Raw genomic sequence first — 25550 nt, 5'->3', positions numbered from 1 at the left:
CTATCTGACTCTTTGCGACCCCATGGACTGTAGCCCGCCAGGCTCCTCTGTCCGTGGGATTCTCCAGGCAAGAATACTGGAGTGGGTTGCCATGCCCTCCTCCAGGGGATCTTCCCAACCCAGGGACTGAACCCAGGTTTCCCGCATTGCAGGCAGGTTCTTTAGTGTCTGAACCACCAGAGAAGAAAGGGGGCAGAGGACTCAGTGGACCATCTAGAGTGTTGATGGGGACATTAAAGCAGAGAGCTGGAAGAGTGAGGGGGAAGGTTTCAGATTTAAACAAGGTGGGGAGACAGGGCCTCACAGAGGTGATGATTTTTCAGTAAAGATGGAAAGGAGGCAGGGAGCTGAGCTGCCCAGGTGTTGGGAGAGAAGCCTTCTAGGCAGAGAAGGGACTGTAGGCGGCAGGAAGGCCTGGGGTGGGAAAGGGGAGGGGAGGGAGGGACAAGGGCTGGAGGCAGGAGATGAGGGAGAGAGGGCTTCCCCGGAGGCTCAGAGGAAAATGCAAAGCTCTTAAAGCCTGGAACTCCCGTTGATACACAGTATGTGCTCAGTGAGTAAGGATGAATTGGTGATATGAATTATGCTTCACCAAAACCTTGATGGTGCTGAGTTGAGGACAGGCCGACGGGGTTCCGGCAGAGTCAGAAAGTCACGCCGGGGAACCCAGATAAGAGCAGATAAGAGGCGGTGGTGCTTGGACCAGGGACGGGCAGCCAGGAGGAGAAGGGCCCCCCGCTTCTGAGTCTGTTTGGAGGGATTCACTGACAGGTGGGATGTGAGGATGAGAGGAGAATCAAGGAGGACTCCTCGTTCTGTGTCCCGAGCCCTGGAAGGAGAGGGATGCTCTGTCCTCAGAAGAGCAAGGTTGGGGTGGGTGGCCTCAAGCTCTTTCCTAGTCTCAAGGTGCCTGGTGGACTTCAGAGTGGAGCCAGTTCTGCAAACTTGGAGCTCCAGAAAAGATGCGGGGCTACTGGGCTCCGACCAGCATCCTGGCTTTCCATCTTAGTCCCATTCTGAGGACAGTGTCTAGAAGTGCAGACAGAAAGCCCAGGGCATCTAGGGGCACTCACCCCAGGAGGGCTGGTCTGCCAATAGTTCCAGCATATCTCTTGGATTCACCTGAAGCTGAACCGTCACCACCACCATCATCCCTTTATCTCACAGGAGGGAAGGTTCTTGGTCACCCGACCTGCTTTGTGTTAGGCTTCCTTGCATCGCCGACTTCATCCCAGAAGGAAACAGGACCACATCATCACCTGCGTTTTCACCTGCTGCAAACCTGCGTCTCAGTGAGCTTGAGTCACACGCCTAAAGTCACAGCGCTCGGTTCAGCAAGTGGAGGGGGCAGGATAGCAGCCTCTGGGGATGTTGGAGTGACTGCTGGTTTTCCTGGGAGGTGGTACAGGCATGAAGGACACTAACGATGCCCGTCCGATCTGGAGCCAGGCACCATCTAAGTTATCTCACACAGTCTCGCGGTGACTGTCCTAGGAGAGCTTTGTTTTCTTTCTTTGGCAGAGAGGGGAGCTGGGTGGGTGGGGGACAGTGATTCATCTGCTCCAAGTCCCCCAGCTGGCGTCTGATGAAGCTGCACCCCCAAGCTCTGACTCCACCGCCATTTCCTTCCATTGGACACCAGTAAAGGAGGGGAAATAGGAAAGCAAAACAATGAATGAATCACCTGATGAATCACTCATCTTTCATTCTGAGCCTGGCCGTGCCCTCTCACTCCAGGGAGTGTGTACATGCCTGTGTGTTGGTGGATGGGAGAATGGAGTGCTGGAGCTGGCTCTGCCCCTGGGTGTAGGAACTTTGGGCGGCGAGGGCACTGCTGGGTGCTGGGAGTCTTAGCATGGTGGTTCTCATCACCAGCGGCACAGTGGCACTCCCTGGGGGAGCTCTTTAAAATCATGATGCCCACACCACGCCCCAGTACCTGGGGGTGGACTTGGGCTTCGGTATTTTTACTTTTCATTTTTCGACCTTGGTAGCTCCGGCAGTCCACTCCAGTACTCTTGCCTGGAAAATCCCATAGACAGAGGAGCCTGGTGGGCTGCAGTCCATGAGATCTCGAAGAGTCGGACACGACTGAGCGACTTCACTTTCACTTTTCACTTTCATGCATTGGAGAAGGAAATGGCAACCCACTCCAGTATTCTTGCCTGGAGAGTCCCAGGGACGGGGGAGCCTGGTGGGCTGCCGTCTATGGGGTCGCACAGAATCAGTCACGGCTGAAGTGACGTAGCAGCAGCTCCCCAGGTGAATTCAGTTTGCAGCCAAGATCGGGACCTTTTGCCTCCAGAAATTGTTCACAGTCTCCTGGGAGGTTTGGGGGGGTGGGGGCAAAGACGGATGGTATGTGGGATGGCTGTGATGGTCCCACCGGCAAGCTCTGGCACCCCTTCCTTATTTGATTTCTTTATAGCTGATTGAAGGACCAGCTTCTGATCAGACAGGGAAGCTGGCCCAGCCTCCTTCACCATTCAGACTTGCAGGTCCGTTCAGGCATGACCTGGTGGGCTTTCCTCTTATTGAGGGACTTCTGGGAATTCAAGTCGCTTTGCTGTGCCATCCAGACCTTTACTCTTCTAGCTCCACCCCTGGTCAGCTTCCTGGAAGCAAGGACAGTGGGCTATGCCTTGTTGCAACCCCACTGATATACCATAACTAACCTGTGTCCATTATCAGTGAACGAAGCAGTGGGTGGAGGGATGGATATCAGGTGGGGTTAGCCCTACTCTATATTGGGCTTCTCCCATGTATCAGGCACTTGACATCCGAACCACCCAAAAAGGTAGGCATTATTCATTGCATTTTCCTTGATGAGGAAACTGACACTTAAAAAGGTTAAGCAGCTTCCCTAGACCCATTGTGTAAGTTGATTATGTCGCTGAGTTTGAACTTAGGTTGTCTAGCTTCAAACACCATGCATGGGTTTTCTGCTCCTTTATTCATCAGACAGGAGAGTCAGAGCTTGAAACTAGCCCTGCCTCCCAGACTGTGAGGATAACCCTGGACGAAGCTAAGGGGACTTCTACAAAGGAAATGTGAAGTAGTATCCAAGAGCAACTGGTCACAGTTTAGGCTCTTGTGAAATTCTTTGTTTAGCCTCAACCATCATACAGGGTTGGTTCGATCAAGCTCCTTAAGTAATGTGCCCACGGTCACGTAGCCAGCAAGTGGCAGAGCCAGGATTCAAAACCCAAGTCTGTCTGCCTGTAAATTTCGTGACCCTTCCAGCAAACCACACTGCCCTCAATCCTGACCCAGTTGCATTGAATGCAGAGTCGTGTTTGCACAACCCAAATAGCCAAACAGTTTAATTCAGAGGTCACTCTCTGCCCACGGATGTGTTTAGTTTGGCCCATGGAGTGTTTTTTTTAAATGTTTTGAATGCGCTGCCAGAATTACAAATCATACATGAACCTGGATTTTCTTTTTCTGGATTCTCTTGAAAGGAAAGTGGACTAGACCAGATCAGGCTCCCTTTCCCGCCTGACCTCAATGGTAAAGTTTACGCTCATTAGTTTGCCATAGTCCCCACCATCCTCTCCTCGAGTCGTTTATGGCACTGTTGCACCTTGTTTTCTATTGCCTTGTCCTGGCCTAATTACAAGCACATCTCTAAGGACAGATTTTGCCTGTCCTGGGGAATGGCCATTGGTTGGCCACTTGCTGACAGATTTTTCTATGTAAATAACCTCTTCTTTCTCTTTCCCCTCTTGCCCCCAAACATCTTTCTCTCTCTCTATAGCTTTCAGACCCTGGACTCTCTTCTTTATTGCATTAGGGTTTCATGAATTTAGACACTATGGCAGTATTTCTGAGAAGATGTTCCATAGAACATGGAGGAATTGTGTGTGTGTGTGTGTGTGTGTGTGTGTGTATGTGGTGTGCAGGTGGATAATTGGGTAAAAATCTGCCTGGGAAAAAGTATTCACTATGCAAATAAATGTAAAAAGTCTTCCTATGATAGCTCTGTTCTTGGAATTTCACAATGGATGTGGACATGTAACACCTCTGATAAAGTCTGTTCCCCTTGTTGAACCTTATTTATTTCAATGTCTGTAGATCTCTGTGACTGGAAAACCCTTGGCCCATGTCATATTTATTACAGTATCCTGAAATTCACAGTCTTCTTTCCAAATGCAAGGAAAGATGCTACATGGAGACTCATGATGAGGGGGAACCGAGAGGCTATGTTGAGTAAAGAGGTGACATCTAAAGAGGTGGGGGAGTGGAGTAGAGCTAGGTGATTTTCCAGGCCCTGGGTGGTAAAGACAGGCAGGAGAGGCGCTTGTGGGTCTGCAGAGTCTGCGGGTCCATGAGAGAATGTCTTATAAAGTTGTGGTGCCTGGCACGTGGTGAGGGGTCAGTGCAACTTTAGAGACTGATACAGTCACAATGAATTGCCGTGAAGGACAGCTGTAAAAGAGGAAGGAAATGATGAGACAGTCTCGTAGAAGTGGAGGGGATTCTAGTGCAGGAGGGCTCAGCCTGGTTTCCTTACCTGGGTGCGGGGAGAGAGTATATGAGCGACTGTATACTTTGGCCATCAGTCTCAAACCTGGGTATGAGAGTCACCCAGAGAGCTTGTTAAAAGTTGACTCCCACCCCCACTTCCAAAGAACTGGAGTGAGTAAGGCCGGGGTGGGGCTCAGAAAAACATTTGTAACCAACATGTCAGATGATTCTATGCAGAAGGAATCTGCAAGTTCTCTTTGAACACACTGGTTTGTGGGGTTAATAACGAGTCTCCGTAAAAGGGGGAAACATGGAAAGATGGGAGAACCAGTGATGGTTACTTGGAACGCAAGATGACTTGATATGAAAGTTGAAGCAGGAATTAATGTCAAAAGAGCAGAAGGTACTCATAGGTTAACCATAAATCCATAAGTATCTTGACTTGAAATTGTATGTGTAACCCTCATCAATGACACTTCAGGAAATATGAGTTAGCTGAAGATAACTGTGTGTGAGCATGCAGTAGGGTGTATTAGAGTCAAAGGCATGAGGAAAGCTTGATTCAGCCTTAAGGCAAGAAGGGAGTTCTTGAGTTTATGAGGCTTTGTGTTACTTTTCAGAAGTTAAGCTGCTGCCATGATGCCTATTTGGGCTTCCGTAGTGGCTCAGACGGTGAAGAAAATGCCTGAATGCAGGAGACATTCAATCCCTGGGTTGGGAAGATCCCATGGAGAAGGGACATGGAGAAGGGAATGGCCACCCACTCCAGTATTCTGGCCTGGAAAATTCCGTGGACTGTATAGTCCATGGGGTCTCAAAGAGTTGGACATGATTGAGCAACTTGCACTTCACTTCATGATGCTAATTTACCTCTTTTCATCTCATACTGGTCATGTATATTGAATAAATGCTCATATGATTCAAGGTAAGTGAATGCCAGCCCAGATAGAAGCAGGAGACCAGAAAGCCCCAGAAAGGAGGCCTCTGGGAGCAACAAAGGAAATGATATAACCCTTTGAAGAGGAAACAAACAAAAACAAACAAACAAACAAACAAAAACAACAGCTTCTTCCCCAGTATGGGGCTATTATAAAGACCAAGAGTAAAAAAGAACAAAAGCAAGTAGAAACTCCAGGAAAAACAAAAAAAACTTCATAATAAAGGAAATTCAAGCAAGTATACTACCTCATGCAGCAACAAAAACCATTTACATCATCCTAATATTGTACACAGTGGTCAAATAGTGGTTTATAATAAAAAATATGACAATGATATTGGAAGCTGGGGGAGGTGTCAGGCAGTATTAAGAAGCTAAGTCAACTATCATATAGGATCACCCACAATTATAGATTATGCACAACTGATATTTTAAGCTGATCAAGATATAACAAGACATGCTAGAATAGTTGCAATTACCAAAAGAAAGGGCCGAAAAGTTAAAAGTGACTGTAGTGAACTAGAGGAAGGTGGGTGGATGGTAGGAAGAGATGGTTTCAGGCTGCTGCTTTTTGTTCTTTCAAGGTTACAAAATGTTTTCATATCAGATTATGTTAATTGACAATGTTACTAAAATATCTGGAGCTCCACAGGGTCCTAGTGCCTCTGGGAGGTCCCGAGCATCCTGCAAAGTGTTCTACCTCGGGGAGAACAGAACCAGGCTTAGGTCTCTCCTGGTGGATCCTTCTTCCCTGGACTCATCCACGGATGGAGGCCAGAGAAGACAAGGTCCAGATGCAAGAGGAACGCTGCGTCCCTCCCTGCTCAGCCTCCGGCCCGTCATCATGGACTGGGGCGGAGGGGGAGTGGGTTTGGGTACCTCCTGCAGAACCAAGCCTGGCCAGAGGAAGGGCTGTGGATGGTGGGGGTTTGCTGTGGGCCAGAGCTGGGGGTCTGGGGCTGGCCGATGGTGTGGGGGGTCTCACTTACGTGCACACACTCCTACTGCGTACCTCGGGTGGTCCCCACTGTAGTCGCAGTAGAGGCCCCGGTGGGGGTCGCAGACCGCAGCCTCCGTGCAATTGTCCCCCAGCTGCTGGGCGCACACTTTGCAGCACTCACAGCCGTCCGTGACGAGGCTGACGCCCAGCGGGCAGCGGGGCGGGGCCGCCGGGCACTCGCACGGCCACTTGCAGAACTGGGGGCGCGAGGTGTCCTCCAGCGGGGCCGCCGTGGGGCCCATGGCCGTGGGGGGTGGGGAGAGGGCCTGTGGGGGGAGGGAAGACGTAAAGGAGGCTGCCCAGAAGAGGGGTCCCAGGCCAAAGGCCGACAGTCGCCTTCCCATCTTCACGGAGTTCCAAAGGTTTACGTCAAATTCCAATTCTCTGCCATGCTTTGGATGGCCAGACACCTCCTGTCTCCTCACTAGGATGGAGGAGCTGGCATTAGGACCAGAAGTCAGCTGCCCGAATTCCCCTGTTGGGGTGCTGGGTCAGGCTTCCATCAGCTCTCTGAGCCCATGGGTGTCTCCTTCCCCTCTGACCATCCCGCAACCTGGGAGGTCGGTGAGTCGGCCTCCTTTGCAGAAGAGAGAGCTGCGGCTTTGAGAAAATGCCTTCTGATGAGTCACACTGTAGGCTCAGCCCCAAAACCCGACTCTCTCTTCACCCCATCGCCCTTTTCTCTGTCCTATGGATGTACCCTCTCTGCACTAAGGGTCCTTAAGAGCTGACTCATATATATATATTTTTTTAATTAAAGTATGGTTGATTTGCACTGTTGGATTAGTTTCACGTGTATTCAGTTATATATATTAACTGTATTCATTATACATATGTGTATACTGTGTGCACATTCAATTACACACAGTGACTCAGTTATACATATTAATACATTTGTAGGTTGGTTGGTTGGTTTAGTGTCTAAGTCGTGTCTGATTCTTTACCACCACTTCAACTATAGCCTGCCAGGCTCCTCTGTCCACAGGATTTCCAAGCAGGAATACTGGAATGGGTTGTCTTTTTTCTCCTCCAAGGGATCTTCCTGAACCAAGATCGAACCTGTATCTTCTCCATTGGTAGGAAGAGTCTTTACTGCTGAACCCTCAGGAAAGCCCTTTATACATCGTCTGTATGTGTTAATCCCAAACTCCTAATTTATCCCTCCCCCTTTCCCTTTGGTAACCGTGAATTTGTTTTCTATGCCTGTGGGTCTGTTTCTGTTTTGTTAATAAGTTCCTTTGTGTCTTCTTTATAACTTCCACATATAGACAATAAACGTATGTACAGCCAGTTTTGGTCATCCTATCATTATCATTATTATTAATACTTTCCCCTCTGAGCACCAGGAAGGGGCTACAGGGACTGGCGGTGGCAATGGGTGTCCAGCCGCGTGGCTGCTGCTGCTGGCCCGCTCTGCCCCATGGGGAGAGGACTGATCCTGTGTCCAGCGCCAGCCCTGCAGAGAGGGGTCTGACTTTGTGCTGAGGGTGGTGGATACCCACTCCACTTCCCTCCACCCGTGCTCCTTCCCAGAACCCCATTCCCATCCACAGGCAATATATTCATCTATATCCTGGCAGATATGATGGACAAGACAGCAAGCCCGCGGGGAACAGGGGTTAAACCCCAAAGAGCGCTTCTGTGCTGCAGATGATGAGGCTGATGGAAAGGGAGGAGGCTCTGGGGTCAGTATTACCAGCTTCAAACTGCCTGTATCTTAGAGATCCAGTCACTCGCCCAGCCCCTCCATCCTGGCCCCTCCCTCTTTACCCTCGTGGAAACCTCAGCCCAGAGAGGAGGAGAATTGCCTGAGGATGGAGAGTGAGGACTGTAGGCAGCTCCCAGCCATTTCCCCACCCCCACGCTGGTGGTCCAGGCTGGAGAGTCTCCTGTCTGGGCTTCTCAGCAGTGACTCCTGAATTCTGAGGTTAGCAGAGGTGGGGGCCCCCACAGCCCGTCCCCTCCACCCTGAACCAGAGGAGCCCTGTTCTGTGGGTTTATAGAACTGCATTTCATTCTTTGAACAAAGCAGATACTGAGCTATTCAGACAGATTCTTTTCTCTCTTCCTGGAGAGGAAAAGAAAAAGAAAGTTAAGCCACTCAGTCGTGTCTGAATCTTTGTGACCCCATGGACTGTAGCCTGCCAGGATTCTCCATCCTTGGGATTTTCCAGGCAACAGTACTGGAATGGGTTGCCATTTCCTTCTTCTGGAGAGGAAACCGAGACCCAAAGAGGCAGAGGGTGTCCAAGATGACGTGGCCACGTCACAGCCTAGATACCAGTGACTCTCCCAGCTCTCGTCTCCGCGCCCTTGACCTCTGCCCGCTCTTTCAGTCACTCAACGAATATTTGCTGAGCTAGTTCACCACCTCGCTTCTGTTTTAAGCACTTGAAGATGAAGTTAAGCATCTCCTGTGTGTATGGGACTATGGCTTACGGGAGAGACAGACGATAGAGGTGATTTATTACAACGTGAGGCTGTGTGGAGAGTGGGGGGCACCAGGGCAGCCCCGGGAGCTCTCTGAGCTCCAGTGCAGGAAGCTCTCTGCTGAGGTGAGTGGTCTGCATCCCTGCGCCCTTGGTTGTAAGAACCAGAGACCAGGAGAGGCGGTGCAGGTTGAAGGGCTGGATTAGTTGGGCTCTGGGTTCTAGGTTTGGCATAAGACAAGTGAGGTGAATGTTGATTTGACAAAGGGCCTTTGAAAGTCAAAAACGCAAACCTTGATTTGAGGTTTTTGTCACCTCTATGCTTGGATTCAAGTTTGCTGGTAGGGGGACAGATTGCTCTGAGGTTGGCAATGCTGGTCTGTTTTCATCTGGAAATCATTTAGTTTGCTTACACTTGTTTGCTTTTCCTCAAAAAACACAAGACACAGCAAAACATCAAACCCGTAAATCAATGAAACCACACACACACAGACATGCACTCACACCCTCCTCTTTCCGACTCCATGGAGAGAGACTTGTCCTAGTCAGGCTGTGACACCGGAGGCCCAGAGATTTACGAGACCCCTCCCCCTCCGCCCGGGCCATCCTGACAGCTCTTAGACCCTAGAGACCTCTTCTTGGCACAGCAAAAAAAAAAAAAAAAAGAAAAAAGCCATCTCCTCCAGGAAGCCTTCCATGCCTTTTCCAGGTTGCATTAGAAGTAGCGCTTCCTTCACAGGAATGTGAGTTTGTAAAGGGCAGTATCTGCACCTTACTTCCCTCTGTGGGCCTGAAACATGGTGCGTGACCCATAGCAGGCTATGGAAATGTCACCTGGTGGGATGGGGGATTGTTGACGCCAAAGGACTTTGGTAGCAGTTTCTTGACTTTCCAGGACCTACCATCTTGGAGCCTTTTCTTTTCCAAGTTCAAGTGTCAGGAAGACAGCACGGGATCCAAACAGTCAGAAGAGGGTTCCCTCTGTGTGGTTTTGGACGAGCTTCCTGACCTTCCTGAGCCTCAACAGCCTTGTCTGTGAAATGGCCACAATAATGCCCCATTGGGGGGTTGTCGGGGGGGGCATCGTGTACACAGAAGCACTGTGTGTGCAGACACGCAAAAGCAGGACTTCTGCACTTGCACTGCCACGCTCGTGAGCACCTCCCTCAGCCACAGGGCCCTCGCAGGTCCTGGGGGTCTGCGCCCTTTGAGCTGAGCTGGGACCAGGGTCACCACCCATCCTGCTGCCTCCATACCAGGTTACAGCTCCCCAGAAGGAAGACTGTTTTCCAGTTACCGGCCGGGAGCCCCAGGGCACAGAACTCCTCAAGGGAAGCCCCAGTGAAAGCCCCCCTTTGGACGAGTGAAGCAGGTGAGGGCAGCCTTGGGACTGGAGGGAAAGGGGCGGGGTCCTCTGAGCCAAGCCCTTGCTGTTGGCGCCATCTAGTGGTAGGAAGGCTCCCAGCCCTAGAAGGTCCTTGATGAGAGCTGTGGGTGGGAGGCCCTTTAAATGCAGGGCCTGAGGTCTCCTGGGATAGGTGCATGACCCTCTGAATCCCGACTGCCTTGTCTAGCACCCATCCCAGGGAAAGTGACTGCACGCACACACACACACACACACACACACACACACACACACACACACACACACACACATACACACACGCACATGCACACACATCAGCCATCTTGAGTGCCCAAGATGGCATTGCCTCTCCATGTGCCCTTGGTCTTGGCACAAGGACCGTTGTAAGCTCACTGTTGTGTGGGGCCTAGGTCATTTCTTCTAACAGCAGAAGCTAAGGGTGAAAAAAGGGAAGGATAACAGCCAGACAGTGAGGAGAGTATCTATCGTCCAGGGGAGGCCAGAGGAGAAGGCCATGGCAATCCACTCCAGTACTGTTGCCTGGAAAATCCCATGGACGACGGAGCCTGGTGGGCTGCTGTCTATCAGGTCGCACAGAGTCGGATACGACTGAAGCAACTTAGCAGCCACAGCAGCAGCAGTGGGAGGCCAGAGAGAGTCAAGAATAGCCTTGGCTACGTCCAAACTGCAGTTGTTCACACAGAAGTCTCTTACGACATGCTTCTGGAAGCAGACTCCCCGAGGATGCCACTGTGTCTATGGGGAAGACAGGAGGGTGGGACTGTGCCCTGATGCTTCCCGGGCCAGGCACCCAGGGCTCAGGCCCCTGTCTGCTTCTGTTTTCTCAGCCGCCGCCTCCATCATCAGTGACCTCAGGGCAGCGTCTCAAGCAGTCACTTCCTGAGGTGGCTCCCAAGCGTCGTCGCTGTCAGAACCACCCAGGAACTTTAATAAACGCTGGTGCCTGGCCACCAGCCCCAGGCAGCCAGACTGAGGCGCCTGGGCTGGACCTTGAATGTGGCCGAGGGTGAGAACCGCTGGCCTCAGGACCTTGTAAGATACAGGTGCCTGGGAGCCACAAGATACAGCCTGCCTCAGCTTCAACTCTTCTCTGCTGGGCCCAGAATCCATAATTTGACCTGCATCCCTGGTGATTCTTGTGTGAATGGTACCCGTGTCTTACAGAACTGGGCCAGGGGAGGATGAGGCGGGGGGACGTTCTAGGCCATCTTCCTTTCTTAACGTGTGACTTTTATAGAACTGCACTTACTTGCCTAGCCCACTGGTGGCTTGATCAGCCTGGACATTAAACAGCCCAGGCCGACCCGCAGAACACACGCCATTCTGTGGCTTCGTGGGGTGACACCAGGCTCTGTAAGCGGGCCTCGTGTAGTTAACTGAAAATGGTTTACTTTGCTTTTCATGTTTTGTGAGAAAGACTGAAAAACAGCAACAACAAAATAAAAAACAGACTAGTTCCCCATGGTAAGACCCCTCAGTGTCTGCTGGGGACCGACTGTTAGGTCACCCACAGATCCCTATGCTGGCATCCTAAGCTCTCTAAAGGTGGTCTTAGTGTGTATATGTGTGTGCTCAGTCATGTCCAGCTCTTTGCAACCCTCTGGACTGTAGGCAACCAGACTCTTCAGTCCATGGGATTTTTCCAGCAAGAGTACTGGAGCGGGTTGCCGTTTCCTCCTCCGGAGGATCTTCCTGACCCAGGGACCGAACCTGCCTCTTCCTCATTGGCAGGTGGGTTCTTTGCCATTTGAGCCACAAAGTGGAGCCTCTGGGGGTGATTGGGTCATGCGGGTGGACCCCTCACGGATTGGTGCCCTTATGAAAGGGACCCCAGAGAGCTCCCTCATCCCTTCCACCACGCGAGGACACAGCAAGAAGATGCCGACTATGAAAAGGGGCCTCGTTAGAATGTGACCATGCTGGCCTTGCTCTTGGATTTCGAGTCTCCAGAACTGTGAACAATACATTTGTAAGCCACCCAGTGGGTGGTGTTTTCCTCCAGGGACGGACTAAGCCCGTCGGACTTAAGACCGTGTCCGATACTGCACCCTCTGGACAAGGAGGGCACTCAGTGGGCAGATTCAAAGAAATCCATTTAATCATAGTTTCTGGGCAATGTAAGCAGATTAAAATTAAGAAGGAAAAAAAACTGAAAGAATATTCAGTTGAAGACCCCACAGGACACCCTGCATGTATAATTTGGGGGTGATGTCTAGAAGTGGGCAGTGACTGTGAATTTTCTGATGTTTTCCAACTCCCTGAAAATAGATCCAGGAACATGTAACTCTATCATCTGACTTTTACCAACAGTTTCACTTCATTTTTACAAAAGTGGGTGGTGGTGGGTATAGTAGCAGAGAGTAGGAGGCTGGCGGTGGTGGGGTGCCACCCAGGAGACCTTAATCAGCCCGATAGATGAGGGAGCTGGACCCCACCGTCGTCTGAAAGTGTTTGCAGTTCATCAGTGAGTGGGGCCCTGGGACCAGGAGGTAAGGGCCGGGTATCTGCAGGGAGCAGAACTCATTTCCCAAGGCTGTGTGACCTGGGTCTGGACTCACCCTCTCTGAGCATCTGTGTACTCGTGTGTAAAGTAGTAATGGTAACAGCATGCTCCAGCAGCCCTAGTGCGCAGTTGTAGTCTTACCCCTATTTCACAGATGAGGAAACTGAGGCTCAGGGTGTTGAAGTAACTTGCTCATGGTTTTAAAGCTGGGAGAGTGTCCCCAGGGTGTCCCTCCAGGGGACTTGTCACCAGGCTGCCCTACTCCCTCATTCATTCACATTCGTATTCACTCATTCATTCCTCCATCCTCCTATCACACGCATGTACTAAGCCCCTCCTGCATGGCTGGGCTGGTACTCAGATGGACACAGCGTGGTCCTTACCCCAAGGCCGTCAGAGCACAGACACATATATAAGGTTGCAACATGCGGTGGTGAGAATTGTAATGCACTTGAGCCCAAGTTGCCAGGGGTCCCCTAAAGAGGATATGGGAGACTCTCGTGGAGTTTTCAGGGACAGGTTCCCGTTTCTTAACTCCTGAGTGCCCAGCATTGCTCCTGGCATGCCCTGGGCAAGCCCTCCATCAACAGAATAGTCCAGAGCTTAGCTTGCCCACGTGTAGGCGGCCGCACCCAGATTTCCCACCAGGGGGCAGGATTGAGACAGGAATGGCCTGAGCCGGCCCCAGCTGGGCCCTGGGGGCTTTAAGGATAGGGTTGCCCTATTTGGAAGCAGTTTCTGCTCATTCCTTCACTGATAAGAGAGGTCTGGGGGCAGTGGGAGGACGTGGACACAGGCCTGGGCCCAGAGCTGGGGGCGCCCTGTGGCCTCCCCTTCCCGATGCTTTTATATCTCTGATATAATTAACAGGCAGCTACCTACCATGTGCATCGGTGGACACATTTTCTGAGCTCCTCCTCCTCTGAGTGTACCCCTTGCATCTGTACCTGGGGCCCGGGTGGGGATGTGGGGCCTCTGTCTTGGGCAGCTCTTAGCTCAGCCCCTGCAGGGCCCTTGGCCTGAGTGTTCAGAGGACCCAGCACGGCTGTCTTCCACACTCACTCCCACACCGACGGCTGCATCTCCAGGGACCTGGAGGCCCAGGCACTGACTCAGTGCAGGCCACGCTGCCCGTCGTGGCTGATGGAAGGTTTGTTGAGATTTTCTGCTAATTGGTTTTATAAACATGCAGTCTTGTGAGCTTCTGGTTGGGAAAGTAGCCTTTATATGGAGAAGATAGAAGTGGCAGGAAGCCAGAGTTCTTTCCAGACGATAAACCCTCATGGGTTCTTTCATTTATCAAATGTATGTAAAGCATCTACGGAGTTCTCGGTACAAAGCCCGAGGGAGCGGCCTGTCTCCCGGGGAGCCGGGAGCTCAAACAAGGCAACTGCCTTACAAAGCAAAGGACCAGACTCCAGCCCTGGGGACATCCCACCCACAGCATTTTTGTAACCGACTAGAATGGATTCTAAACAACTTTCAAAAAGTTGTTTAAAAAAAAAAAACAAAGCAAAAAACAGAAAAGAATATTCCATGGAAAGCTTATATTTCACAAAGCTTGGAATATTTACTATCTGGTCTTTTTAAGAAATGATCACTTCGCTGGTGGTCCCGTGGTTGAGAATCTGCTTCCCAATGCAGGAGACACTTGTTCAACTCCTGGTCCGGGAAGATCTCACACGCTGCGGGGCACCTAAACCCGGGCGTCCTAGCTCCTGAAACCCACGTGCCCTGGGGCCTGTGCAACGAGGGAAGCCAGCACAGTGAGGAGCCCACGTCCATCCGTGAAGAGCAGCCCCCACTCACCGCAACTAGAGAGAGCCAGCATGCAGCAACAAAGACCCCACGCAGCCAATAAACTGATAAATAGAAAAAGGAAATGATCACTAACTTCTGTTATATAGTGACAGAGTTCTAAGTAAGCTAAAACCCTGATAGAGTGCATAGCAAGTGATGGGCATTTCTATCAGGGTTGCATATAATCAAACTTTAGAAGTGTTCATTCTTTGTCAGAGATGTGTTCGAACATTTACACATTTGGGAGAATAATATAATGAATCTCACATACCTACCTCTGCTTCAGTAATTATCAACCCTCTGTATATCTTATTTCCTCTGTCACTTCTACCTACACACATGCTTTCTCGTTCTTGAGGATTTCAAGGCAAATCTCAGACCTCATGATTTTACCCAAAATTCCTCAGAGAGTGTTTCTAAAATACAGAGAATTTTTTTTAAAGTTCCAGTTTTCATACCAATAAAATTGGTTACAATTTCTTAATTTTCTCTGTAGCAAATACTTAGTCCACAATCAAACTTCGCTATCTCAAAGCTTTAAAAAACAATCAGATGGTTTCTTTGAATCAAGAGCAAAATGAAGTCTGCATGGTCTGCATTTTGCCTTTTGTGCCTCTTTTATGAGTTTCTGCTCTAAGTCATCTAATCCTCGTGGTAACTCTGAGACAGGCTGCTTGTATAGTCATCTCCCCCGGTTCACAGATGAGTAAACTGAGCCACAGAAAGGTCAGAAAGGCCACGTGCAAGCGGCAGAGCTGGGATTTGAGCCCGGTATCAGTCTCTTAAGGCATCATACTCAAGAGCCCCACTGTGGGTTTTCTCGGCAGAGTCTAGGAGGGGCTATAAGAGCTGGATGAGGAGGGAAGGGGTGGGGCTGTGGAAGCAGGGAGGACTTCCTGGAGGAGGAACCATTGGCTCTGCATCTTTAAAGGATGAATGAGAATTGACCAGAAAGGCAGAGAGGGGGTCCAAGCCGAGGGATGGCAAGAGCAGGGAGCGTGCGGGAGCGGAAATGTGGCATGGTGCGGGAATGACCAGAGGTCACTGTTGCCAGGGATTAGGGTCCAAGGACACAGAGAAGGCAGGCAGGGGTCACAGCAAGAGGAGCTGAGGGCCATGCCCTGGGGTGTGTGCACCCGCTGGGGGGAGACGGGGGTGTTTCCTGAGTCAGTCAGTCCATCGTGCCAGGTGATGACCGGATCAGCCGTGCGAGGGCCGCTGGTGGTCCCTGTTTGACAGACGGGGACACTGGTGTCCTCCAAGCTTAGAGACACAGCCAGAGGATGACGCACTCGGCTCTGACTGTGGGTCTCGTCCTCCTCCTGTGGACTCCAAGGGACCCTTTCTCGCCCAATTTCCAGTTCATCCAACTCACCGGGAGGAACGGAGAGTGGTCACCGCAGGCCTGGCTGTGATGGTGGCCACGGCCCAGCCAGGGAAGGGACCAGCCCTGAAGCAACAGCCAAGAGAGACACGGCGGGGGGAGTGGCCTGCGCTGAGTTCAGGCCTGTTCTGCTTAATACAAGGGAGGAGGCAGCAGCCGTCCGGTAGAACAGAGGTGACCATCTTCGGCTCCTGTGGCCAGATCTGCAGTGGGGGTCCCTGGGTTCCAGCCCCCAGATCTGCAGTGGGGGTCCCTGGGTTCCAGCCCCCATGCTGAGACTGTGGCCCCATGTGAGCAGCTTGCTCGCCGACAGGGCAGGCTGGGGTGAGGCAACCCCTCTGGCGCCATCTGGCTCTGATGTCGCCGGCTGGCTAAGCTGGCCTCAGATAAGGTCTCCCCTCCCTCCACGGCTGGAGCCCAAGCCCACCCCCTTCCTCCTCCTGGATGGGGCCCTGACTCAGGCAGGGAGCACAAGACATGGGCAAGGGGCTGGCCCACAGGACGCCCTGGGAGGGGTCCCCCCGGCCCTGCGTGGGGAGCTCTGGTGTGTCCTTGAAGCCTGGATCACAGGGAGGTCATTAAACTGTGCCTCAGTTCCCAGCTCAGTAAAGCAGGGGTGACATAGGATTCTGCAGTGACTCTGATACCTGTGGTCCTCAGCGCACCGTGAGGGCCCCACGAGGGCTGCTGCTTTGATCCTTTCAGAGCTGAAGCTTGCATGTATGTGTCAGGCCATGGCTACTTGGAGTATGGGGCCAGGAAGAAGTGATGGGTGTGCGCATGAGTGTGTGCGTGTGTGTGTGTGTGTGTGTGTGTGTGTTGGGGGTCAGATCTGAACCTCAAGGGAAGCAGTAGGAAGGATAGATAGATGACTAAAGACACCCCCACAGCCCCAACATTCCATGCAGCACCCACCCACCAGCTTCTGTGGTCCAGGAACTCAGAAAAGCTGAGGAGGCAACACTCGCAACCCCGAAGTACCCCCATAGTCACTCTCTCATCGTGACCCCAAGCTCCATTCCGGCACATGCTCAGCACCCGGCCTGCGGTCTGCCTCTGTCACTAGGGCCCTGCGACTCGGACTCTCAGGTCTCTTGTGTGGATGAGAAGCTGAGGCCCGGCAGGGAGCGGGGAGCTGGCCCTTAGCCCCGGGTTGTGCGTTGCCACCGCCCCTGGGCCCCCACTGCATCTTGCTGAGGGCACGGGCAGAGCGGCTTTCTTGTCTCCACTTTCGGGGGAAGAGATTGAGGCTCAGAGACCAAACCCGAGCCTGGACGAGAGTGGAGTCTTCTGACTCCTCGTTCTGGGCTCTGAAACCAAGCCTGTGGCTGCAGCTCACCTGCTCAGTCCTCTCAGCAACCAGCCCCAGGCCTTATCATCAGAGTCCCTCCTTCCCCCTCCCAGCACAAAGCCTACTCTTAAAAAGGCCGGTGGGCTGCCCTCTCCCCTCCATCCTACCCAGCCACCCAGGTTGGCTTCTGGTTCTGTTCATTAATTCATCCGTGCATTGGGACCTATAGCGTGTTACAGTGACAGCACGCTGAGCAGAGACAGTGTCAGGGCCCGAAGGGAGAAATCACCAGCACGGCTGGGGGTGGGCACAGCACGTGCCAAGGCCCTGGGGTTTGTCTTGCAGGAGGAAAGGGGGTGAGGAAGGCAGCTCACAGGAGAGACAGGGCCGGCTGAGAGCTCCAGCTGAGGATGCGTTTCTTTCCCCCTGAGTGAGAACCAGAACTGTGGGGGCCCACGGTGGGATGCTCTAGCTGGTGGGGGAGGCCGAAGGAAGCTTCTCAGAGGGGTACCGGTTACAAAGACATTGTTCCATGATCCGAGAAGGTGGGGAAAGGCATTTCAGGCAGAAGGGACAGCAGGGGCAGGTACGCAGAGGGGGAACACTCGAGCGTTTGGAAGAATGGCCCTTGAGGTTGGAAAGAAGGTGAAGAGGGGCGGTCCCAAAGGATGAGGCTGGAAACCAGGCTTAGGCTGGTCTCAGAGGAGGCAGTAAAGTGACCGTTTCAAGAGCATCGTCTGCTCCAAGCTCTGTACTCAATACCACCCATTCAGAGGTGGACGTCAGGGAGTCACGGATGAGGAAACTGAGGCTCAGAAAGCTCAAGGTGATCTCCTGTCTGAATTCAAACTCTGTGGTTGACTCCACCTCATTCCAAGAGCAGATTTTGTTTTCTTGCCGCCAAACTTCGTGGGTGGACTTGCACTTGTGGTCCAGCGGGAATCCTGCGAGGTATTAGGACGGAGGGCTCAGCCGAAAGAAAGTCCAGCTCCTCCTGGCAGCCGGGAGGAGTGGGGAGCTGGAGGCGCTGGATGGAGAGGTTAGGGTGGAAAACGGCCCCAGGTTTCTGATGGGGGGGGCAGATGGAGGCATTATTCACGGAGATGGGGACGCAGGTGGGACCAGGCTCTTCAATGGTATTTACAAGGATGCTTCTCAAACTTGCAAGACCTCCAGGATCAACTGTGGTGATAAGTGTTAAGACTCTGGAGTCCTGGGCACCTGCACAGCCCACTCAGCAGGCCCTCGGAAGACGGCATTGGTCTTTGCTGCAGCATCTGGGGATCCTAAGGATCAGGCCTGACCAGGTACCACTGAGATGGCGGGATCCTGGGAGATTCAGCTGGGGGTACATTTTCCAGTTTTATGAAACCATGGGGTACACTCTGAGAGTCAAAAGAGGAGACATGGGCCAAAGGGAGAATAGCTGGGGACACCTTGAAGGGAGGAAACGCTAGAGGGACATCCCAGAACATAGGCTTTTGGGGTGCCAGGCCAGCAATTCTCCTAATGAAGGGTCAGCGGCATGAGTTCCCCCCTAAGAATCATGGCAATGAGCCCTGCTTCTGGCCTACCTGGTGAATGAGTGTGGCCCTAGAACGAGGTCGTGGCTCCGGCTGGAAGCAAGTTTGGGGTCAAGACCAGTCTCCGCATTTTTGGGATTAGCAAATGAGCACTGTGAGGGTGAGTGGCTTGTCTAAAGTGACAGCGGTGACTGGATGACTGACTCTCTGGACAAGTCCACCATTCTACCCCAAGAGCAGGATCCGAGTCGCAGCGATCTCAGAATGCTCCGTCCCCCTTAGAACTGCTCCTCCCTTTTCCCCATCCAGCTCTGGCAAGATCAGGGCACATGGCCTTTCTCTGCACCCTGAGACTCAACACAGATTCTGGGGTGGGAAGAGGCGGGGACAGCCCTTCCCTTCCTGTCCTTCAGGCCCGGAATCTCTTTCCCTCGCTCCCTGCTCATATCCCCACCAAGGTTAAGCAGAGTCATGGTCTGTGCCCCAAGCCTGGACTTGCCTCCGGATTAGGGGGACTGGATGAGCAGATTTTATCATCTCCACTGGAATGCCCATCACTCACGCCCAAAAGGCCCTGTTCCTTCTCTGCTTCTGTCTCCCTTTCCCCTGCTCCTCCCCCCTCCCCCTTGGGATGGAAGGAGGAGGAGGAGAGCTGCCAAATTATCAGGAAGTCAAGGCTGGAGGAGAGACCAGAGTCTCTCAGTTCGATGGTTTTAGACATGATATGTGCATAAGAATCAAGATGTCAATTCATGTACGCTGGTGAGGGTGGGGTGGTCTCCCCAGGGATTCAGGCTCGGGGCCCCAGAACTGATTTTTTTTTTTCCTCTCTCCTGCAGTCCTCTGAGCTTCCCTATCAGATTTTCAAACACTCCTCTGAGCTAAAAGTCTGTCTCCAACACATGAGTCATCCTTGACGCTAGGGACTACCAGGAGCTGACAGACTATCATCACTTCTCTAGAAACAGGACGGGGCTGGGTACAGAGCAGGCCTGTTAGCATCCATGGAACAAGTGAACGGATGGACTAAGAAAACCTCAGTCATTGTCAACCTGACTCAGGGTTGGAAGATGCAAATCACAAGCCAGCATCACCTTAATCACTGCCATCATATTACAGTCGCCATCACCAGTGGCAACCATCACCATCATCACCATCATCACCACCATCATCACCATCACCATCATCACCATCATCACCACCATCATCACCATCATCACCATCACCATCGTCATCATCATCATTATCTGTATTTCCTTCTCCTGTCTGATAATCCAAAGATCTTCCTTGGCTCCCTCTACATGTGCTGAGAAGCTGGCCAGGACTTGGAAACCTTGAGGTCTTCCTAAGACCAGCTCAGCTCTGAACCCAGCACCGTCCACCCATTGCTCTGCCCCTCTCCTTGCCCACCTGGTACGGAGCCTGGGGTCTTGATAAACCTCTGCTCACTTGTTTGGATCGGAGCACTTGTCTGCAGCCAGTGCTTCTGCTCAAGGTAGGAGGCCCCTCCCCTGCTGTTTGGAAGGAGGGTCAGTTCCCACCCCGCCTTGGCCGTGCTGGGTCTTCTGGGGCTACCTCTCTTTCATTCTTTAATCGTGCCAAGAGGATTAGTGCCCAAGAAGCAAGTACTAATGGTATGCCGTTTCTATAGATGAAGAAGCTAGCTCAGAGATGCCTGGTTACTCATCTGAGGGTACACAGCTTGGAAGGCGAGGAGCTCAGTATTTCCCCCTCCCCACCATAACCTTTATATACACCTTGTGTCTTTTCAGGCCAACACAGTCCGGTAAAATACAATGTGAGTTCCAGATGAAACTAGCAGTCATACTAAAGAGCAAAGGTGAAATTTATTGTAATAATATGCTTCATTTGGCCCAATATATTAACAGTATTATCCTTATTATCAATATTATTATCAGTATTATTAACACGGTGTCAATAGAAAAAATTATCATGAGAATGTCGCAGTCTTATGTTCACCCTGTGTATTTCACTCTTACAGCTCAGGTGGGGCCAGCACATTTCAGGGGCTCAAGGACCTCATGTGGCAAGTGGCTACTGGTTGGATGATGTGATGAGCCTGGTCTAGATTGTCACGAGTCTGCCTTGTAGGTGTGTGGTTTTCAAGTGAGTTGATGTATGGAGATGCTCGGGACTGGGTGCCCAGAACACAGTGCGTGCTGGGTCAGTGTTAGCTCTCATCATCCTTTCTGGGACAGGGGAGGTGTTTAATGACCGGCGAAGCCCTGAAGCCCCGCCCCGACACCCGCAGTTGCAGGCTTCTCTTGCGAGCCTCCTCACTCTGCTCTACTTCCCGGGCTGTGGTTGGCATCCTTCCCGGCTCCTCCCGGGATCCCACCCTGGGTCACGGCTGGCTCGCCTCCCCGCCCCCACACATAACCTACGGGGTGTGTAGCAGCCCCTCCCACGCTCAGAGAGATGGCAAAGGTTCCTGGGAGGAATTCCAGGGTTTCTCTTTGTACAAAGACAGCCTCCTGGCGTTTGGCTGCTTTGCTAGCATGGGGCAGGGGCCTTTCCTGGAACCTGGGGAGGTAGTCCGCGGATGGCCTGGGGGTACTGCCCAGCCCGAGGTCAGGATCTGGTCTCCCACGGAGCACTGTTCTTGTACCGGGTTCAGAGGCACAAGAGCCCTAGCCAGGGGCCGTGCCCAGGTGGAAAGTGTCTGTCCCAGCCACACTCTTGCCAGCATCCTGGGCCAGCGGCGAGCAGGAGGGGCTCAGAGCCGGGAGCAGAGCATCCGAGTTGCCAGAAGGGGCTCTGGGCAGGGAGCTGGTGGGTGTGGGGCCTGGGGTGGGGTTTGAAATGCTAGCTCAGGTCCCTGCTATAGACAGAGGTTATAAAGAAGGCATCTCGCTGACGCTCCTGCAATCTTTTAGAAGGGAATGTGCCACTTATCCGGGGCCATGTTAATCCTGCAGTCAGTCCCAGAGGCTGAGAGTGGGTTTGAGTTTCACACCCAGCTCACGCATCCTCACACCATGAGGATCTATACCTTCAGACAAGCCACAGTCACTTACACATACACACACACCACACATGCACTTGTACCTCTGTGCACACCCACACACATTTCTATGGGAGAAGAGATATGAGTCTCAGCCTTACACAAACTATCAGAGACCTCACGTGTGCCCCCAAGAATTTATTAGCACAGCATTTGTGTCCAATCCCTGGGTTGAGAAGATCTCCTGGAGAAGGAAATGGCAACCCACTCTAGTCTTCTTGCCTGGAAAATCCCATGGACGGAGGAACCTGGTGGGCTACAGTCCATGGGATCGCAGAGTCGGACACGACTGAGCGACTTCACTTTCTTTGTGTCCTGGTCCCATGACACTGAGATACTTCCCCCGATCAGCTCCTCGGTGTTCACTCCTCGGCCACGGGGAGCTTGTGGGGGGCTCAGGCTGTCAGCCCCGATTAACAAGAGAAGACGGGGAGGTCCAAGTGGTTAGGGGACCAGCCAGTGGAGGGTCTGTACCCAGCCTCGCTCTCCATGACAGCGTCACCCCTGTCGCCTTCGTTCCCATGGTGGGCGAGGCTGTTCCCTGCCTCTCCAGCCTAGTAAACTCGGTAGGCGAGCAGACCCTGTGCTCCTCATGTCTGCACAAGGACCAGGGAGGCAGGACGCTGCACTGCTGAGAGCTGACCTAGGTTCAAAGGTCAGTTCCACTGATGGCTAGCTGTGTGACCTTGGGCAAATTACTGAACCTCTCTGAGCTAGAGTTTGTAATCTGCAGAGAAGGATGATTATCTCTGCTTTAACCGTGTTACTATGAGAATTTAGGAGATGCTTAATAAAGAATCATAAGAGAGTAGAATGGAAATATATACACCACCATACAAAACAGAGAGCCAGTGGGGATTTGCCATGTGACTCAGGGAACTCAACCCGGGGCTCTGTGACAACCTAGAGGGGTGGGATGCGGGGGGGAGGTTCAAGAGGGAGGGACACGTGTGTACCTGTGGCTGATTCATACTGATGTTTGGCAGAAACCAACACAACATTGTAAAGCAATTATCCTCTGATCAAAAATAAATGCATTTTTAAAAATATCATTTGGATGAACTGAGGAACGTCTAATGTGTATAAATAGATAGTATTTGGTACAGCAACGCCCCCCACCCCACAATGTAGGCCCTTTCTCTTAGCACATGGGAAGTCCTCAATACATGTAGAAGAAAAAAAAAACAAAAAAACAAAGAGATGGAAGAACAAGGCCTGCCTGTGGTTCACCTCTATCATATGTTACATTCCCGAATACACTTGGCTGTGTTTCTGAGCTCTCTGCCCTGTCCAGCTCCTGGATTTATCTCTTCCTGTGCTGGCTTCTTCCTCCTTCAATTACAGAACTTTGATAATGTTTTACTATCTGATGAGGTGAGTCCTCCCTCACACTTTGATTTCCCTGAAGCTTTCTTGGCAGTCCTCACCGAATTTTTTCCTCCATGTGAACATTTATCATCATTTATTTCTTTTCTTCATTAAATGCCCCCAGGACCCTGAGTGGACTTACAGTCCCCTTGTAAGTGAGCTTGGGGGGGATGAGCATGGATGGAAGCTGACTCTGAAGCAAAGTGCAGGTTGACGGTGTGTGTCTCCCAGCCCTCACCGGGGGCATTAAGACTCTGTGTGGGGAGCTCCTGAATCACACAACAGTGTTAGGGGATTACCGTGGGTCCCCAGAGAAGGTCCCAGTCTGGGGGAGAGGAGAGGTCCCCGTCTCCTCTTGAAAGCCTTCCCTCCATTCTGCTTCTGGGGCTGTCTGGATTCCCAGATCCCATGCTGCACGCCCCCTCAGCTGAGCCTGTGGGCCGGTGGCCCTTCTTTCTCAGAGAAGAAAGTACCTCCCTTCTGAGGAGGTGCTTGGTGTTCCTATGTACTGGGACACCACCCCCCCAACATATCTCTCTCCTCCTCCTCACTCAGACCTCGCTACCCAACCCTTCTCACCTCTTCTCCATCCACCCCCTGTCCTCCCAGACACAGCAGCTCTGAAATAAAGGCTGCTGTGGTGCCTCCTGGTTGCTTGGGTCTGCAGCAAAGAGTGGCATTTGGCAAAAAAATATCTTCCACTTACTGATGGTGAGACCCTGGGCAAGTCCCTGGCTTGCCCCTGTCTCTATTTCTTTCATTCTTAAAATGGAATTAATATGCTTTTTATTTGGCAATTACTGGGCAACAGTCACCCAAGGCAGGGGGATTCAACAGCGAGTCACCAACTCTACCTGCCCGCATCATGCACTCTACCGTTCTTGGAGGAACACCCATCTCCCAGCGCCTATGAGCCACTGGCCTGTGGTCAGCTCTGAGCCTCAGATCTGGCTGAATCAGAACCAGTGTCTTTGAGGCCACGGGCAAGTAGCTTACCCCCTCCAGCCTCAGTCTCCTCGCCTGGAAATGGGGCACATCAATTCCCAAGAAAGCTGTCTGTGGGAGTGGCAGCAGGCCCTGGCCCGGGCTGTGGGCTCTTGACTCAGAAGTTCTTTGCAGCTGCCCACCCCCTGCCCGCCCTGTGCCTGCTGCCCGGCCTGTGCCAGCTGCCTGGCTTCATGCTGCCACGTGTCTCGCTCCCTGGCTTCTCGGAGGTGCAGAACTTCTCCCTTCCCCTCGGTGTGCCCCAGGATGGAGGTGGGAGACAGAGGACCCTCCGGGTCCCCCCGAACCAGCGGGTATCTTCTACAGGACCCAAATGTGCATGCTTCATAAACTGTAGAGAGCTATGCAAGCCCAAGGTGGTTGTGGTTGGAGAATCATCATGCGTCCTGTGGCACAAGTGAGCGCTTTTGTTGAAAGCTGGCCTTTTCCTTCCAACTTTCCTTGGTCCTTTCCACCCCCTCTTGTAGTATCTCCAACACTTGGAGACTCATTTTCCAAAGCCAAAGGCGAGAAGTCTAACAACAATCTTCCTCACCTCACGCTGCTCAGAGAGAGTGAGTGACTAGCCCGAGGTCACACAGCGAGTCTGTGCAGACCTCTGTCTGGAGTCCAGGCCCCCTGACTCTCATTTCCTCCGAGTGACCCCTTTCTACTGCATTTCAGGTGGGAAATAAAGGGCATAGAAGTCCTGTTTGGTTTGTTTCCCCAGGTACTGGCCGAGATTCCCGTCCTGCCAGCCCCAGCTGTCCCCAGCGACCCAACTCCTCACCCTGGGGCTCGCCCTGGCTCCTCATGGACACTTCCCTGCCCGCCCCCCCGACATATCAGCCCTTCTCATCCCGCCCACCCGTGCAGCAGGACCGGTGGGGACGGCGCCCCTCGGGGCAGGACTCACCACGGTCAAGGTGCCGCCCGCTGCTGCCGCTGCCACCAGCGTCCAGGGCAGTAACCACCTCATGCCTGGAGGTCAGTGGCCAAGGCATCTACGGAGTAGCCCAGAGGATCCGGCCACTTCTCGGGGGAGTTGGACCGAGACTGACCTGGCCCATCAGAAGTGCCAGATACGCCTCTTCCCGCAGCCCTCGGGGGGTTTTATTAAAGCAAGATCTGACGTCAGGGTTAAGGACAAACCCTGCATTTTCCTCTGAAAAAACTTTTCCTGTCTCTCTCTCTCCTCTTTTTTTTTTCTTTCTTTCCTCTGTCCCCACCTCCAACCCAAGCTTGGCCAGCCTCCCCGGCTCTGACAGCTCTTAAAGGGAAAGTTACAGGGCTGTGATTTCACACCGGGGGTGGTAAAACCTCACAGAAGGAGCCAGGGTCACCTTCCCTGGGCATTTCTCAAAGGTGGGGAGGGGGAGCTGGTAGAGGGTACCAGGAGGAGGCGGAGATCCAGTTTCAGGACCTGGTGCTGGCAGGGGCTTTGAAAGTGCT

At 52.4% G+C, this 25550-nt stretch overlaps 1 protein-coding gene across 2 annotated transcripts in view; it reads right to left on the bottom strand.

Moving 5' to 3' along the window:
- The window catches only part of CCN4 (cellular communication network factor 4), a 31091-nt gene extending 5801 nt beyond the window's left edge, over positions 1 to 25290 (bottom strand). Inside the window, exons 1-2 of one of the 2 annotated variants that reach the window (XM_065903140.1) lie at positions 25015 to 25290; positions 6394 to 6670 (exon numbers count right to left, since the gene is read on the bottom strand). In XM_065903140.1, the coding sequence (XP_065759212.1) occupies positions 6394 to 6670; positions 25015 to 25077 (340 nt within the window). In that variant the 5' untranslated portion in view covers positions 25078 to 25290. The remainder of the gene's footprint in view (positions 1 to 6393; positions 6671 to 25014) is intronic. The other variant, XM_065903139.1, reaches the window with a different exon arrangement.
- Positions 25291 to 25550: the final 260 nt, after the last annotated feature.

This window comes from Muntiacus reevesi, chromosome 12 (genome assembly GCF_963930625.1).
Source record: "Muntiacus reevesi chromosome 12, mMunRee1.1, whole genome shotgun sequence".
Classification (NCBI taxonomy): domain Eukaryota; kingdom Metazoa; phylum Chordata; class Mammalia; order Artiodactyla; family Cervidae; genus Muntiacus; species Muntiacus reevesi.
This window is presented reverse-complemented; position numbering and strand designations above follow the sequence as displayed.